Source organism: Natrix helvetica (assembly GCF_964273705.1).
Source record: "Natrix helvetica genome assembly, chromosome: 10".
NCBI lineage: Eukaryota > Metazoa > Chordata > Lepidosauria > Squamata > Natricidae > Natrix > Natrix helvetica.
In genome coordinates, this window is record NC_138561.1 from 18,886,716 (window position 1) to 18,905,586 (window position 18,871).

The 18,871-nt window shown below is 37.6% G+C and overlaps 1 protein-coding gene across 9 annotated transcripts in view; it reads left to right on the forward strand.

The window, feature by feature from the left end:
* The window catches only part of CHD9 (chromodomain helicase DNA binding protein 9), a 52,299-nt gene that overhangs the window by 11,909 nt on the left and 21,519 nt on the right, over positions 1 to 18,871 (forward strand). For 6 of the 9 annotated variants that reach the window (XM_081963585.1, XM_081963589.1, XM_081963590.1 and 3 more), the window contains 13 exons: positions 6,992 to 7,326; positions 10,594 to 10,705; positions 10,845 to 10,991; positions 11,593 to 11,661; positions 11,761 to 11,816; positions 12,362 to 12,479; positions 13,012 to 13,098; positions 13,426 to 13,563; positions 14,006 to 14,127; positions 15,514 to 15,757; positions 16,631 to 16,807; positions 17,802 to 17,945; positions 18,338 to 18,593. In XM_081963585.1, coding sequence (XP_081819711.1) covers positions 6,992 to 7,326; positions 10,594 to 10,705; positions 10,845 to 10,991; positions 11,593 to 11,661; positions 11,761 to 11,816; positions 12,362 to 12,479; positions 13,012 to 13,098; positions 13,426 to 13,563; positions 14,006 to 14,127; positions 15,514 to 15,757; positions 16,631 to 16,807; positions 17,802 to 17,945; positions 18,338 to 18,593 — 2,005 coding nt within the window. Of the gene's footprint in view, positions 1 to 3,921; positions 4,295 to 4,465; positions 4,671 to 6,991; positions 7,327 to 10,593; positions 10,706 to 10,844; positions 10,992 to 11,592; positions 11,662 to 11,760; positions 11,817 to 12,361; positions 12,480 to 13,011; positions 13,099 to 13,425; positions 13,564 to 14,005; positions 14,128 to 15,513; positions 15,758 to 16,630; positions 16,808 to 17,801; positions 17,946 to 18,337; positions 18,594 to 18,871 lie in introns of those variants that run through there. The other 3 variants (XM_081963591.1, XM_081963592.1, XM_081963593.1) reach the window with 2 other exon arrangements.

Consider the following 18,871-nt stretch of genomic DNA (forward strand, 5'->3'; position numbering starts at 1 on the left):
AGTTGACCTTGGGATTTTTAGCCTACTTTATGTTGATTTTCAGTCAGTTACTAGTGCTATTTAATAAAACAAATAAATAAATACTACCTTTAGTATCAATAGTTCATTTGTAGACAGAATATAATTCTGAGTAGTATAGTACTATGGAGATGGAATATTATATGCACATTTTTACTTTGAAATATGCCACAGGATATCTTGAGGACATGACTGTGAAGTCTTGTCCTAGAAGCAATGCTTTATCACTAAAAATCAGGGGTATGTTTTTTTTAGAACTCTTAAATTCTATACCGTAGCTTCTCTCTTCCTTGGATGGCCATTACAAATCATAAGTTTTCTAATTATTTAATAAATGTTGAGCAGGCATGAGCATCTGTATTGATTTCATCTGAATATCAGATACGCAAATCTAATGATTTTGTCAGTGTTATTGTCTTAATGCACATACTTTTTAAACATTTTTATAAAATATTAAGCAAACAGTGCCTTTAGATAAAATCATATATGAATGTAGTAGGAATACTTAAATAAAATCTTTAGCAAAAGAAGGATGCATAAGATGGCCTATAAATAACTAAGAATATATAGCATGCAGCTACTACCATGTTTCCCCTGATCCCCCCCCCCCCCAAATAAGTGCTTGGCCTTATTTTCGGGAAGGTCTTATTATTTTTGAGCTGCAGGAGGCGGTGAGCATGGTCACCTCATGGCTGCTGCTCTGTTGCAATATTTTCAGGAAAGGCTTATTTTCAGGGAGGGCTTATTTTAGCGCATGCACTCAAAAGCCCAATTGGGCTTATTATCCGGGGAGGTCTTATTTTCAGGGAAACAGGGTAGGTCAAACTTAGAGTAGAACTATTGATATTAATAGGAGTTACGTTATCCATTAATAATTTAAGTCTTTATATGTTAAGAGTTGAACAGCATGTGTAATTTTTTTAGTAACAGCTTGTTATTGTGAAGGCATATAGAGAAAGGTCTAGGCTATCTAGAGGAGAGAGAAATAAATTTGCATAATATTACTTTGCTCAAAAGCAAACAGATAACCAGTTTCCAAAGTTTCTTGATATGTACAAGTTAGCCATTGCAGTATAAATGTATTGCAAAAAACCTTGACATTGATTTTTATGAATATATTACTAATCCTCAAGGCAGTGGTTCTCTCTGTCGCCAGTTATGCATTAGGAGAAAGTTTTCTTGTCCTGAACTGGCAGCCAGAATTGAAATATGATCCTAGGCTATTACTTGTCCTGTGCTGCAGAAGCTGCTTTGCACTGCCAGGAAACTCAGTAACTGAAAGCAGAGTCATTAACAGTAGTTTTCATGCTCTTGGCGTCCTCTGTTCCTCCTTAAAGCAAAGTATAAACAGGAAGTGGATTCCAGGAAGCAGTGGGAAAAGGGAGCGTAATAAGTTGGAATTCGTGGTTCACAACAGTATATCTGGAAAGTAATGCTGTGGGATCAAAGTCAGATTAAGCACAAATCAAAATTGCCTCTGAATTGAGATTTAACATGATCCTGTCGATGAATGGTTTTCTGAAACAGAGGTACAGTGATATAAAAAGCACCTTTTATACCGTGATTATAAAAGCATACGTAAGATGTGTGTGAACTTCCAGATGTCCCATCCAACATGACAATTTGTGTGAATTCTGTTAGTTGAAGTTCACGTTCCCAAAAAATGCCCAGGAAGTGATGAGAGCAATCTGTAACAAAGCTTGGACTCTTCTTTCTCGCCTCTTTTTTCCTTTTTTCTTTTCTTTCTCTAATGTGAAGTACTACTAATTTTTATTAATCATAGTTTTGAACTACAACAGAACTTTGAACTGTATTGAACCTTAATTATGAAACAAGCCAGCTATAGAAACCATAGTATGAAATTGGCAAGTCTGAAACCATCTTTAAAATTGAATATAGGTTGCCATGTATAGAAGAAAGAACCTGTGTTCAATGGAGAAGAGAAAGAGAGAGTTTGTGAGCCTGATATTTATTGTAATATATTTCCATAATAACATTGTTTATCATGAGTCCAGCAAATTCAGTCCTTTGTCCTTTACTGAATGAAGTAGTGCTGTCTGTTGATATGTTTGGTTGTTAAATCTCCCGCTAAATGAAATTTGACTAATGTAGATAGAGTCTATATATTGCACTATGTTTTAATCTGCATATGATATTTCTTTTAAATCTAGTTCATGAGAATCAATAGGCCAGGACAGGCAACCCTCTTGAGACTGAATGCCAATTATGAGTTCAGCTGAAATAAGCATCAGATATGACCATCTAATTATTTTTTTATTCCCTAAATTCTCTGAATTTGACTTATCTTTTTTATACCTTGAACCTGTTTTTTACTTGAAATCAAGTACTGTTAAATTCATTAAACTTTTGCTTGAAAATATACTTAAGAATTCTCTGAATCTGAATGCATTTCATAATTCCCTCGAAGTACTTAACAAACAATGAACAGAAGTGTCCTATTTTACAAAAGAATGAATTTGTTAAGATTGTACTTTTTTAAAATTCAACATCCACAATTGGGAATTTGAAAAGTTTTTTTTTAATGTATTTCTGTGTAATTTGGTCGATTCATCAGCCTTGTTCTTTGTCACTGCAACCATTTAAGGAAAATCTGTTAACTTCAATAGTTCCACTGGTTTCATAAACAGCGTGTGTAACTCTTTAAATACTGTTTACAGCATTCCTTCTGCATTGGGCTTTGTGATCTTCTCTTTCTGTAGTATGATCTTGCAATTTACTTTCCACTCTTTTCATCTTTGAGATTTCATATTTAAACGTGGCTTTGCTATCATAAGTATTATGATGACAGAGATCTGAAAGAAATATTTCTTCAAAGTAGACAGTACCATGTTTTGCAGAAGATTTCCACCACCAAAAGCAAGACTATGATTGCCTTCATATTATTACTTTGGGCTAAAGGAGAAAGGACTTTGATGTTAATCAGAAATGTTATATAATCCTTGTCCTTGTCCACAATATTCCAATGTAAAACCGACTGATTTAGTGTTATCTAAATTTAAATCTCTGGCTTGTGCTTATTCCAGCAAGCTGGAATCTAAACCTGTGATTTGTTCATTAGTTTTGATTTTTTAGGTAGTTAGGATGTAACAAATTATTCTAACTAAACCTGCCCTGGAGTTTTCTTGGTTTGTTTGTAGAGGAAGGAGGTTCATTTATTCACTTTACACCAACAATCTTAAATAGGTAGAGTTATGTATAAATAAAACTTTAGCAGCAAATCACTTTTAGATGCTAATTATGTCTTAATTCGATTCCATATTAGTAAGACATAATAAATATTGATCACCCCAAAAATGATTTTTAAAACCTTTTGCTTTTAATATTTTTTAAAAAACCATGGCTTCAGACTCTTTTTGCCACGATCATAATTGTAATGTTTTATTTCCTTCCTTGACAAAAACGTGAGGACTGATATTTTAGGAAATATTCTTGATTGCCTATTGTCCCCAAATATCATAGAATAAAAAGAAGATAGAAGATTAATTTTGGATTAGGCAAGGTGTAAGAAACTGAGTTTAAACACCAGTTCGCAATAATACTGTAATAAACTCTTTCTGAAAGCATCAAGTTAAAATGTGATACTAGAATATTGTGCAATAATAGTTACAAAAATAACTAATCTGGCAAAACAATGACAGGATTCCACCGGAACATTTATTCCTCAGGTTTTAAACTCTCCTTATATACGTCACCCAGAAAAGTAAATATTATTTCAGCTCTTGCAGAAGGTGGAAGGATGAAGAGTTAACTCTACTGCCACATGTAGGGAAGAACAGTCCACGGAGGGTTAAATTGCAGAGTCTAATGGAATAATAACTGGTAGCACCATCTGCTGGCCTACTTCCGCAGAAGGAGTCAGTATTTTTTAACGACATCTCTAATATTCACGCCGCCGATGCATTTTGATGCGTTGTGCATTCGTTTCTTTTGGCGTTTTGTGGGAAGCTAGCTCTCTGCTCAAAAGCTATTTTTGAGAGCCTGTCGCCCCGGGATGGCTGAGAGTGTACTTGTCTAGCAGAGAGGAAGGAGACTTAAATGCCAGTCCAGGGGAAAAAAAATATGTTGATAAATCACAATGTGTGTTTGCGGAAGGCTGTCTCTGCCTTGGCTCTTGGCTGGCTTAAATAGGCCATTCAGCAATCTCCTTTCAATGCCGTTCCCTTGAACGCAACCTACCTCCTCGGGTGGTGGAAAACCCGAGGGCAACCTTTGTCTCATGCCAAAAATGTCTTCAGTGAAGAGGCCAAGAGGAAGGGTAAGTGAAAGCTTGAATGAGTGGGAGGAGGAGGGGTTCTTTGGGCTAAAAGGCTAATGGGATTGAATAACCTTCCTTATTACTGGCTGCTGCTGCTACGGGAGTCGTGCCTGTATCGCCATCTTGAGCTTGTTGCTGTTTTCTCGAATCTGGGTGATTTTTGTTGTAGCTCGCTGGCCTTGAGATGGCATTTTACTGAGCTATCATAAGCCCCACTTTCTCCCTGGTGCCGCAGCGCTGTGGGTTAAGGGCTTGGATGAGGCTCTTATAAGAAAGAAAAAAATATGTATCCAGTGAAGCGAACTGGAATTGTCCTGAAAATGCACTTGGAAATTCCTGACTTTCCCCTTTGCTGTAGTGTGAGGCACATTTATGGGTGAGAACATAACATAATTATTATCTCTTTATCTGTCTCTCTTTCTCTCCCTCTTTCCCCCCCCCTCTCCTCTCCCTCCCCCCCCCCCCCTGTTTGGATAGGAAATTCTTTCCATTCCTTGCATTGTGCTTTTTTAAAAAACTGTCTTCCATGCAGTCTCAGAAAGGCTGCTGTAATTGTTTATGCTGCAATCAGGCATTTCAATCTGGGTACATTTAGAAACAAAGAGTCAAACAAAAGGGACTGTTGAACTGCTTCCTGTGAATCAGCTATACATGAAATTTTAAACCAAGAGTATTTTCATAACTTATTGATTGGGATCATCTAAGTGTAAAAAGGGTAGCGTTGCAGTAAAAGTCTATTTGATCCAAATGCCTTGTGTCCAAATGTAAAAACAATGCTTTACGCACAGATTATGTTATGACGTTAACTTGTGTGTTATGTAAGTGTGTGATTTTTTTTTTCTTGATGCTTCATTGGTACATCATTTGACATCTTTAACTTCACTCAGTGCCTAGAGCAGTGGATGATGTACTAGCGCTCCTTTCCCTGGAGTTCTTTATACTACGCTATTCTGCTTGTTCAGAGAGGAGAAAGTGCTGTTAAGAAATATTGTTATTCCGTTTAAAAATTCAAGGGAGACGGTAATGAGAATAACTGAGAAGCAGTGGTACAAAGATACATTTAAAACAACCTTTGTATTTCTGTATGCACAGCGATGGAAATATGAGTGGGCCTGCAAGAGGTAAATTTGTGACTCAGGTGAAATAGAGCAGAAAAGAAGGAAGCAAAAATTAAAATGGAGAATATGGATAAATGCAGTTGCAGCAGGAATGCTACACTGGCCCACCCACAATTGTGATTGAAGACTGGAAACTAGACCCTTGTCTAGAAAGCTGCTGATCTTCTGTTGTGCTCTGAATCTCTGTGCCTGCTCAGTTATCCCCCAGACTCTGAAGGTTTCGAGCCCTGCACATTTTATGCAAGAGAATGTTCAGATCCCAAAGTCAAAAATTTCTAAAATCCAAAATACGTTTGGGCTTCATTGTTTTGATTTAACGATTTGCAACTCGGCTATCTTTTATATTTAAAGTATGGCTACCATTTTGCAATGGAGGAAAAATACTTTTAAAACGTTACCTGCCTTTAACGTGTTGATGCTTGTTTTTGTTTTTACTGCACAAAATAAATGGGCCTCACACGAAGCCATTTTCTTGCAGCTGAAGTTAGGTATCCTTCCCCCCCCCCCCAAATGGTGCAGAGAAATCAGAGTATTGGATTTTTTTCTCTGATATGATTTCTACCAATCCCGTTTTTATGATTTTTAATAATAATTAAATGATCAATTAAAAATGATTTTTTAGCAAACCTGTGATACAATTCAAACACTTTTTATTTAATCTGCATATAAGTATCGGATGTAGTTCTAGAAGCCTAACGTCTAGAAACAGTTCAGGCCTCCTGATCCTATGTGGAGGAAAATAAGTTGGGAACAAAACATCCTTTCACTGCTGAAAATCTTACTTTAAAAGGCCTTTTCTGCTAGAGAGTTTTCTCCCCTTAATGCAGTGAACGAGGGAGGAAGTTTTAAAAAGAACCGCCAGAAAAGAGTGGAGATATTCCTAACCCCCCTTCCCTTCTTGGCTGATTCAAGTATAGAAAGCTTTGGAGGCGTCAAACAATCCCTACTTTTCCTCTCCTCCATCCACTGCAAACGGCTTTCTTGAACTGCGCTTCTAAACTTGGAAGCAAGCAAGTCCTTTAGAACACATTTATTCTGCGTAAACCTGCCTAGGATTTTTAATTCAGGGCTTAGAATCATGTGCAGGCAGTCCTCGACTTACAGCAGTTCATTTAGTGACCGTTCAGAGTTACAGTGCCACTGAAAATAAAAGAGACTCACCATTTTTCACATTTATGACCTCAGTAGCAGCCCCATGCTCCTGGGATCAAAATCCAGGCGCTTAGCAACTGACTCGTACTCGCAACCGTTGCTGTGTCCCAAGGTCACGCGATCCCCTTTTGCAACCTTTTGACAGGCAGAGTCCATGGGGGATGCCAGGTTCACTTAACAACCGGGTTACTAACTTAACATCTGCAGTGATTCATTTAACAACTGTGGCAAGAAAGGTCACAAAATGGGGCAAAGCTCACTTAACAACAGAAATGTTAGGCTCAATTGTGGTCTACCTGTATTTGGGAGCAATTCCTGTTGACCATCACTTCGAGGTCCACGTATATAGCTTGCCCTGAGATTTTGATTACATCCGCATAGCTTTATCTAAGATGAGTAACCTATTCATTTATTGTTTGCCTTGCAGCCACCCTCTGCCAAGAAAGCAGATGGTCCCGGGGTATACGTTAAGCTGCAGAATACCCAGGTGAAATCAATGCTCGAGAAGAAACAGAAGAAAAAAGTGGAATCCGAAAGCAAGCAGGAGAAAGCCAATCGCATCATATCCGAGGCGATAGCCAAAGCAAAAGAGAGAGGGGAGAGGAACATCCCAAGAGTCATGAGTCCGGAAAATTTCCCAAGTGTTTCGGCAGAGGGGAGAGAAGACAAAAAGGGGCGAAAAGCTAAATCCAAACTAAAAGACAAAGAAAGCAGGAAGCCCAAAACTGGCTCTTCCAAAACTAAAGAGAGGGCAAAAATCGGGTAAGTTGGCTCAAGTTTTCCATTATGCCCTATCGGTGTGTTTTTGTTTTCAGTAGAACTTTAATTCAGGTGGTGGTGGTAGTGATGATGATGATGATGTGGTTGATACAACCAAGATAATGTTCACGATTTGAAATAGTGATGAAAAATTATATCAGCGGTTTAAAAAGTAAATCCATTCTACCAATGTTATGTTGACTAAGCCTGTAGCCCAGTTTTGAACTATTCAGCATCTGGTAATTGGAGGACGATATAAATCTAGTAATAAATGCTTTCTATGGTGGTGTATGCAATATATATTCTACCCCGTTTCCCCAAAATAAGACCTCCCCGGATAATGTGTTAAAATAAGCCCTTTCCAAAAATATTGCAACACAGCAGCAGCCATGAGGTGACCACACTCGCCGCCTCCTGCATCTCAAAAATAATAAGAGTTCCCCAAAAAGAAAGCCAAGCACTTATTTCGGGAGTCAAAAGAAAATAAGATCCTGTCTTATTTTGGGGAAAACACGGTATGGTGCTGTATGCAATGCATATATCTGTGTGTGTGTGTTGATAGATACATATGATAGATGATAGATGATGATAGATGATGATAGATAGATAGATAGATAGATAGATAGATAGATAGATAGATAGATAGATGATAGATAGATAGATAGATAGATAGATATCCCCCAACGTCAAATAAATCACCACAGAATGGGTTGGATCTACTAATATAATTGACATATTTGCCACTCAAATTTAGTTCGGTACATTCCTCAATTTAATAAGAGAGAGAGATTTTGTCAATTAGTTATTAATTATTAAACTTTTAAAAAAACAGTTTATGTGTTTTTAAAATATTTTTATGGGTTTATATTGCATATTATTTTACATATACTATACTACGTATAACATAGTATACATTACACCCACATTCCCCCCCCCCCCCCCAAACACCATCAATTTTATCCAAAAATAATCAGGTTATAGAGGCAAATTGAGCTGAGAAAGAATGATGGATGCAAAATCACCCAGGGAGCTCCATGGCTAAAAAGTGGGCTTGAACTAACCTTAGTCCATTTTTTCAAGGTAACACAAGCTATTATGTTTTAGATAAGCACATCCATGATTGTTCGAGGCCCACAGACATTGATTTGATCTAGGTGGATTTCAGAATTATGAGTCATGAAGTTGGCAGGATGAATCATGTGCGATATGGAAGCTTGCCAGCATGGTCTGACTGCGGCAGCTGTAGTTTGATGATTAAGGGGCGCTTGTTTTATTCAAAAAGGAAGGGCACTATAAAGGATGTGGCTTAAAGCATGCTTTCAGGTATGGATTTGTCTGCTGATTGTTTACTTTGTCTGTAAATGGATTTCGTGAACTACTTGAAGGGCACGTCCACGTAGCCTGCTTACAAGTAGCACGAAACCCAGTTCCCAGTTGCCTCCATCTCATGCCCACTGCTGAAGTTGATTTTCTAATGCGGGGTGGTGGTGGTGGTGGTGGTGGTCCTTTTACGATCTGTGAACTTCAACTCCCAGAATTCCTCAGCCAGTACACACAGGAAGCTGAAGTTCACAGATCATAAAAGGGCCATAGTTTACCATCCCCTGCAATAATGGAAGTAGCGTTTTTTTGCCCCAGGAAAACAGAAAATTATTTGTGCAGTATGTTTAAATACTATTTCGTGTTTTGTTCTTTGACACTACCGCATTCAATATCTTTACGGGTCTCACTTGGGTTAAAAACATTTCTGAAGTTATGAATGCTAATTATTCATATATTTTAAATTAGCAGTATGTAACCGTATAACTTTTCATATATGTCACATGCATGTTATTTGACTCCACATCCAATTATGCTATTCAGTATTGCAAACAAAAAGTTGGAGAGATACATGATTCTTGGGCCATATGGTTTGATGATTATATGGATGCTTCCTCTCACAGGAGATGTACATTTGAGACTCTTTTTAAGGAATTCAAAAGTGCAGCTCAGGTTTAATATCTTTTCTATAAGATTCTGTCCTTAAATCTTTCATTCTTGTAAAGTTAGAAAATTGAATTGGGTTGTGTCATTTGTTTGTTTCTTTGCTTGCTTGTTTGGTTTTAGGTACTCTGTGTCTAGAAATAATTGGATGTTAAAAGTGGCAAAATTTGTAAGCTTAATGAATATTCTAATATTACCTGGCACTTCATTAACTCAGGCATATAAGGTTATCATTTAAAACAGCATTTTTTTCTTTTAATGTAATGCAGCTGAAATTGAGTCAGTTACATATCATGTTTTTTTAATTATCTTCCAGTGGCTAATCATGTTTATATGGGATGGATGGATGGATGGATGGATGGATGGATGGATGGATGGATAGATAGATAGATAGATAGATAGATAGATAGATAGATAGATGATAGATAGAATGAATGTAAAAATACATTATGTATGATATTCATTTGCTACAACTACAGCATTTGTTGCAACAAATGAATAGCGTATATTCATTTACAGTATATAAAATCAGGCCAAATTATGCGGGCAGCAGGCTTTGGATCGACAGAAAGGTCTCTTCTAAACCAGTTTTCAGTTCTACATGGTAATTATCCAATCTACAATACGTAAAGTATGCATCTAAGGACATCTCTTTATCTAAATTGGGGTTGGATTATAATCACATTGTGAATATTTTAAAAATGCAATGAAAAGCAGCACTTGTCAGATTTTAAATATGGAAAATTATATGTCTCTGCAGCCTTCTGATTAGAAGCGAGATGGGATGACATTAATATTGCTCTCTTTTCTGTAACCTTTTGAGTATAAACGCAGAAATATAATTAATGCTATTGCATTAGAATATAATTTTCCCCTACATTTATGAAGTCATCGGATGTTAGTAACAAAATCATTTCTATGATGCTTGGTTAAACCCAAACTGTCAACCTGAAATGTTATGCTCTGCTTACTCTAGATTGTGAATAAATAATAATCATCATCATATACAATGTACATCCATTACATTTATTTTCATTTAAGTGGCTTTTAAATGTAATTTTTTAGTGCTTCAAGGAGCAGACAATGATTTCCTCCTTCAATTTGTTCTCTACAAAATAATACTCCTAGTTTCAGGGATGAAACTCACCAAGCACTCTTAATTTTAATAATAGTCAGAAAAACATTTTTAATAATAGTAAGAAAGCTTTGTATGTGACTTGATGTTTCGTATTCCCATCCTGGCTTGAGTTTTGTGCACTGGTAATCTTGTCTTTTGTCTCAAAACAGCAAACTTATTATTACACTGGGTAAAAAACAGAAGAGAAAAATTGATTCCTCAGATGAAATGTCAGATGCTAAACAGACAACTCAGCAACCCTTCAAAGACGAAAGTTCACAGGTATTTTTTTTTAAAGCAGTCTTTTTTAAAAAATAGGTATTAATTTAAGGTCAGCCTGTCTTACTCCCAATCCCTAAAAAAACAGAAAGAAAATGATTGTAAATGTTGGGTTAAGGTAATGTCCTTCTATCTATTGTAGAAAAGAAGATCGAATCGCCAAGTTAAAAGGAAGAAATATGCCGAAGAAGGTGAAGGAAAGCAATCGGAGGAAGAAACCAAAGTTTCTGTAAAAATAAAAAAAAATTCTACTCCTTTGCCTGCTGAGCAACCTTTGCAATTATTTGTCGTAAGTAAAATCTTAACTGGGCAGTTTAGGTCTTGCAGTTCTCCTTATATATAAGTTTGAGGGACAGATTGGGGGGATTCTCTACCTAGGCAACAATGACTACAGATACGTTTTGTCAAAAATGCTTTGTAGTGTGATCCTGTATTCAACATCTCTTGTGTTGCACTAGGGAGCCCCAGTATGATTTCAGGAACAACCCTGAGAAGCAGCGTAGGTGAGCACTAGGTGTGTGATAACAATACATGGCGCATTGTGTTCTGGGTGCTCTCTAAATCCTTTTATTGAAAGGAGCTTTTGAGGGCTGGATACACAATGCATGCACTTAGCTGTTCCACTGCTGTGGGAGTTCACTGTTGTCAGAATATCCTTGTATTGTCAAAACAAAATATATGAGTATTTGTTCACTGAAAGGAAGAGTACAAACAGAACTTGGTGTCAAGGATTTTGTTTGCCACACTTATTGAATAATCAGGTGGAAACTCTTGAGTCCTAATACACACTCACAGTGCTTTAGTTGCTACGTAATTCCTTCTCCTCCGGCATCCCTGATGGGGATAATTCTTGTATGATTAAAATGTTGTTCATATTTTCATCTAAACAGGAGAATCCAAGTGAAGAAGATGCAGCAATTGTAGATAAAATTTTATCTTCCAGAATTAAAAAAAAAGAAGTGAGTAAAATTATGGAGGCATTCATGAGTTTTTAAATTCAGAATTAAAATAAAATGTGTAAATGCATATTAAACGGGATATATGATGTACATTTTCAGATTCCTGGGACTGTGTCAGTAGAAGCAGAAGAATTTTTTGTTAAATACAAAAACTAGTAAGTATTGTAGTTAAATTGCTATTTTGGTTGACTACTTCCTCACATCTAATTAAAACCATAAGGCTGTATGAAGGAGTTCTACATTTTGGAGTGTTTATCCAAATTAATAGCATACCTTTATACTTGAGTTTGTAAAAAAAACATTTTTTAAAGTCAGGCAACCATGTCCTTGGTTCTAAAATTCCTTTGACCATGTAGAACTGTCTCAATATCACACTAGCAGTTAGCAAATGGAAGGAGAACATTTTATTCCTGCTTATGAGTCAGATCCATAGCTTGGAATTTTCTATCCAGTGCATGTTGTGGTAGAGTGTCTAATTCTAAAATAAGGATGCACTATTTTATGTATGCCCTTTGACTTCACTCCAGAGTTCAACAACAAGGAAATAAATGCTCTAAATAAAATCTCCAGCAAAAAATTCCAGCAAACCGCCCCCCCCCCCACTTTATTTTTTGTTGCACAAGTTGTCTTAATGTTGTAAAAGCTTGCATAAAAACCTGTGCTTGCAATAATATGGTTCCACGCCCTTTCGTAATCCTAGCTCCTACCTCCACTGTGAATGGGCTACAGAGCAGCAGCTTTTAAAGGACAAAAGAATCCAGCAGAAAATCAAACGTTTCAAGCTGAGGCAAGCACAGAGAGCCCATTTTTTTGCAGATGTGAGTATAAAATCCCACCCAAAAATCTTGCTAAACCAATTAATGTATTGATTGTTAGGGCTTTATACAATTTGCTCTTTGTCATGTTATAGCAGCGCCCCCCCCTTTTGGGGGAGCACCGGGGACCGGGTTCCGTGGAAAGAGGTTTTTCCGTGGACCAGAGGGGGCGTGGTTTTGCATGGCTGCCTGCATCCCAGGGATGAGGCTTTGCTTGTTTGTGTGGACTGGTTTCTGGCATGTCCCGGCTTCCACAAACCGGGGTTTGGGGCCCCCTGTGTTATAGTTTGGGTGTTGTTTTAGCAAAGAACATATTTGTGCTGTTCATTTTTAGTAATCGAATTTTATAAATGGATTTTTCTTTTTTAAAAAGGGAAGAGAACAATTTTTTCAAGGCATGCTATTAATAATTTGGGTACAGCCAATAATATGAATCCATCACAGTGCATAGCAGTCTGTATTTCAAGCTTGCCACTGAGTTATCTTGTTCAGATAAATAAAATACACATATTTATAACCCTATTTTAATTTTTAGATGGAGGAAGAACCTTTTAATCCTGATTATATTGAAGTAGACCGGGTTTTAGAAGTCTCCTTTTGTGAAGATAAAGACACTGGAGAGGTATATTTAAAAAAACAACAACAACACTCATATAAATCAATGGCTGGGAAACTAATGCATATATACACTGATATGTACTTGACCCATATATATATATTTATTTCCGTATTATTAGCTCTGAGCTATAGAAATAAAATGTAGGACAGAATAAATAGGTAAATAACAAATTTAATATTCAGAACATCCAAGAACTGAGTGGTAGGAGAGAAAAAAAGAAAAATGATGGGGAAGGGAAGCTCAATCTAATGAAGATTTATACTCAGTAATTATACATGAGAGCCCTGATGGTTGAGAGGATAACCTAAGTAATTTTTCCCCTTACTGCAGCATGTTACTTACTATTTAGTAAAGTGGTGTTCCTTGCCATACGAAGACAGCACTTGGGAATTGAAAGAAGATGTAGACCAAGGAAAAATAGAAGAATTTGAACAGCTGCAAGCTTTAAGGCTTGATTCAAGACGATTGGTAAGATAACTAAACCATTCTACTGAGAAATATTACTAGAAATTGTATCATGAGGTCCATCTCAGCTCCTTCAGATAAGTAAAATATAGAAATCTCTTTTCTGGTCTCTGACATCGAGGATAAAACAAGGAATGGGTTGGATTGAATTGGATTTGATTAGATTGGATTGCAAGACCCTGAAGCTTGATGGGCTGGGTCTCCCTCTCCCTCCCTCTCTCCATGATGAAAAAAACAAAAACGCAGGCTAATTTCTTATAAGTTATTTGTATAAATATGCATATTTCAGCAACTGTATTTCAGAAGCTAGTCTACAGTGTCCCTGATTTACAGGGATCTATTCTTCATAGTCCTTCTCCCCCCCTCACCTCCCCCTACATTCTTTGTTTTTTTTTCTTCAAGTGGATAATTTCAAAGAAGTTTCATTTTGTATTTTATTTCCAAGGAGCGCCCTCCTCCTAATTCATGGAAGAAAATAGAACAGTCCAGGGAATATAAAAACGGCAACCAACTCAGGGAATACCAATTAGAAGGTCTCAACTGGCTTCTTTTCAATTGGTATAATAGGTATGTTCTCTAAACCAAGTAAAGTAATGTTGATCTTATAGCTGCTTCTAAAGTAAGTTGAAGTATTCCTGGTTTGAAATATTGTTGGATGCACCAAAAGTAATAAAATGGGATATGATTAAAATTAGTACACACAGGATATGATTGAGTGGAATCTTATTGTGAGGCATAGGAGGCAATCAAGGGAAACATGTGAAATGTTCTTTAATCAGATCTTACTATTTCTGGAGTCTTTCCAGCCATTTTTGCAGCACAAATCCATCCCTGCTTTTTAATTACAGTTAATAACTATGCTTCAAAATCTAGCATAGATATTTCATTTTAACAAATCTACTATAGTCCAGTCTAATGAAGACTGGATTAAGGGTGACATGACAGCAGTCTTCCAATATTTGAAGGGCTGTCACAGAGAAGAGGGGTCAACCTATTCTCCAAAGCAGCAGAGGGTAAGGACAAGAAATAATGGGTGAAAAATAGCACTTAGCAATAGCAATTTAGACTTACATACTGCTTTACAGTGCTTTACAGCCCTCTCTAAGTGGTTTACAGAGTCAGCCTATTTTCCCCAACAATCTGGGTCCTCATTTTACTGACCTTGGAAGGATGGAAGGCAATCTTGAGCCTGGTGAGATTCAAATTGCCAAATTGCAGGGAGCCGGCAGGCAGCAGAAGTAACCAGCAGTACTGCACTTCAACCACTGCACCACTTAAAGAGAGATCCAACCTAGAACAAACAATGAGAACAATTAACCATTGGAATACTTGGCTCAAGAACTTATGGGTGCTCTATCCCTGGAGGTTTTTAAGAAGAGATTGGACAACCATTTACCTGGAATTGTATAGAGCCGTGATGGCAAGCCTATGGCACAGGTGCCGGAGGTGGCATGCAGAGCCCTCTCTGTGGGCACATGCGCCGTCACTAGCTGCTGAAGTGCTGGAAAACTGCATGAAAACAGGCTGCTTCTGGCTGTTTTCCGGGCCATTTCTGGGCATTTTGGGCCATTTTGCAGGCCATTCTTAGGCCGCTTTTGGCCCTCTGGTGGAAAAACAAAAAATGGCCTGAAAATCTCATGAAGAACGGCCTGAAAAACAGCCTAAAATGGCCCAAAGAATGGCCTGAATACAGCCCAAAAAATTGCCCCCAAACCAGCCAAAAAACAGGCATGCGCTCACCAGCCAGCTGGCCTTCGAGTTTCCGGCACTCTGGCACACATGCATGCACATGCGTTCCAGTTTGACACTTGGTGCTGAAAAGGTTTGCCATCACTGGTATAGTTTCCCACTTGAGCAGGGAGTGAGACCTCCAGGCTTCCTTTCAACTCTGTTATTCTGTATATATTCCTCCTGATGTACTTGTGTACCCAACAAGTGTACTTGTGTTTTCAGACAAAACTGCATTTTAGCAGATGAAATGGGCCTTGGCAAAACCATCCAATCAATAACATTCCTCTATGAAATCCTTCTGAACGGGATAAGGGGACCCTTCTTGATCATTGCTCCGCTTTCAACCATCACCAACTGGGAGAGAGAATTCCGCACCTGGGCCGACCTGAATGTTGTGGTCTATCATGGAAGCATGATTAGTAGGCAAATGATACAGCGCTATGAGATGTATTTCAGGGATTCACAGGTAATTTTCTGCACTTGATTCTACACAGTAATAAACATGGCGAGGGGATGTATATGTCTTGCGTAATGCCGACGGTCTCCGAACCTGGCAACTTTTAAGACTTGTGCACTTCAACTCCCAGCATGGCTGGCTGAGGAATTCTGGGAGTTGAAACCCACAAGATTCACACCTGCCAAATTTGGAGATTCCCCCCCCCCCCCCCCCCCGGTATAGTGTATTTGTTTTAATGTGAAATAGATGATTTTTATGCCCTCGAGAAATATATGAATGTACTGAAAACCTGTAGAATTGTATTTAGAGATGTCAGATTATGCTTCCCAAATACTTTGCCTAGATATTTGACATCTTGAGAATTTAGATACACTTAAATAGAGATAATTTATATGATCTAATCTGGGTTGGTCACCAAGTCTAGAGGTTTAGTCTTCCAAGTTTTTAGACTCATGCTAGAGCCCATCCTCAGGGATCTACCAGAATGGGTGCTTTGGGCTAGTCTGTGCCTAATATTTATGTGGTGCCTGGTTGTATATGGCTTTTTGTTTGTTGATTGATGTGTGGATGGCCGCCTGTTACGTCACTGGCTGTTCTTTCCTTTTGCTGCCAAGTCCTGACTCCTGATAATTTTTTATACCAACTTCCTTTTGAATGTTTGGTTTCTTTCTCTTGTTGATCAGGTTATTTCCCATATATGTGCTGCAAAAGAGAGTAGTTTTGGCATGCACATTTTGGTACAGTTCTTCATCAGAGGGCAACCTAATTTAAAAAGCTTCCTTTCTCATCCCAGCCATTCACTTCACTAGCAGATGCAATGAAAAATGGGAAGTTTGCAATAAGGTTGCAAACTATGTTTTGCTTTCATTTATATTCTCCCAGGGCCGCATCATTAGGGAAAGCTACAAGTTCCAGGCCATTATCACCACTTTTGAAATGATTCTTGGGGGCTGTCCCGAACTCAATGCAATTGAATGGCGTTGTGTTATCATTGATGAAGCACACCGATTGAAGAACAGAAACTGCAAACTTCTGGAGGGACTCAAACTCATGAATCTGGTGAGTATTCATCTTGTAATGTAATGAGATATGACTCATATCAAGACAGATGAATACACACAGAAGGTAGAATGCTAAACTCCAAATCAAGGAATACATTGGATTCTTAGCTTGAGTTGGTTGTTTTACTGTTGCTCACTTCTGCTTTCCAAAACCATAATGTCCTTTGGAAGCTGGAATGCTCATGAGTTGAATTTACACACCCTCAAAAGATTTATTGTTATTTTGCAGCTTACAAATCAGGAAGGGATGTGTGTTTCTACCTGCTTAACTTTATTTTATAACTTTGCCTCTATATAACTTTACCAATGCCTTGCATGAATCTCTACGTCTGCAATATAGCTGAGATTCTCTTGACCTTTAAACTCATTAAGCCATCTTTTTTTTTCTATTACATGCCATTTTGTTGCTCAAAACATTTTTTTGCAGTCATTAGCATAAAATGACATTACTTAAAAGCAAAACAAGGTTACTAAATTAACTATTTATAAATTGGCATATGTGTACATTTATAAATTGACATATGGGACTAAAACATACGAAGGACAATTGCAGGAATTCGGTATGTCTAGTCTAGTGAAAAGAAGAATTAGGGGTGACATGATGGCAGCATTCCAATATTTGAGGGGTTGCCACAAAGAAGTGGGGGCAAGCTATTCTCCAAAGCACCCGAAGGCAGAAGAAAAAGAAGCAATGGATGGAAACTAATCAAGGCGATTAAGAACTAAGGAGAAATTTCCTGATAGAACAATTAATCAGTAGAACAGCTTTCCTTCAGAAGTTGTGGGAGCTACATCACTGGAGGTTTTTAAGAGGAAACTGGACTGCCATTTGTTTGGAATGGTATAGGGTCTCCTGCTTGAACTGGGGCTTGGACTAAAAGACCTCCAGGGGCCCTTCCAACTCTTGTTACTCTGTATTACTCTTGTCATTCCAGTAAGATCAAAAGATGGTTTATAACTTCTTGTCAAATGTATTTTGCATACATCTTTAGGAGCATAAGGTGCTATTGACCGGCACACCACTGCAAAACACTGTAGAAGAATTATTCAGCCTTCTTCACTTCCTTGAACCTCTACGATTCCCAGCCGAATCTACATTCATGCAAGAATTTGGAGACCTTAAAACAGAAGAACAGGTATGAATCTTTTGTGTTACGCTGTTAAGATTCACATTCATACGCATTCAGAAACTAGAATATGATCAGTTACTCATTTCAACACAGGCCAGTAAATTAATTCATTCCATGGTCTCCCCAGCACACTTTATAGAATATCACAGTTATTCAGTTATTTTAATTTCTTGTGGTTCTTGTATAAATATACAGAGAATTTGGCAGAAAAAAATCACAGGTAGAAAAGTTTTTATACGTGCCGAAAAAATATTAAAAGGGGAGTCTGTGACTCTTACCAAAAATTGGCATCAATCAGCCTTTTTAGCTTTGAACCTTGAAGCAGCCTTGCGTAGTGACTGAACGGTTTGTAAATTCTAGTTCTTTGGCTTTTAGTTAGTTATTTATGTTCTTCGTAGGTGCAAAAGCTGCAGGCTATTCTGAAACCAATGATGCTAAGAAGACTGAAAGAAGATGTAGAGAAGAAATTGGCTCCTAAGCAAGAAACCATTATTGAAGTGGAGTTAACAAATATCCAGAAGAAATATTATCGAGCTATTTTAGAGAAAAACTTTGCATTTTTGTCCAAAGGGGCAGGGCAAGCTAACGTGCCCAACTTAGTTAATACCATGATGGAACTCAGGAAATGCTGCAATCACCCATATCTTATCAAAGGTAGGTATGTTTTTTTATAAAAACAATCCTTTTTTATTTACTTGAGGCCTTGTTCATAGTGAGGTCGTCACCCCTTACTTTAGAATTAGGATCAATTCCTTAAAGAAAGAGTCCTTAAGAATCCATTTGTTTACAACCCACTTTAAAAATGTTGCTTTGTATAACATTATTATATGTTTCTCTGTTGAGAACTTAACAATGGTGATTCACCTGACAGTTTTCATGAGAAGCATTCATAAAAGTGACAGAGAATGATGAACAGCAGTAAATATTTTCTT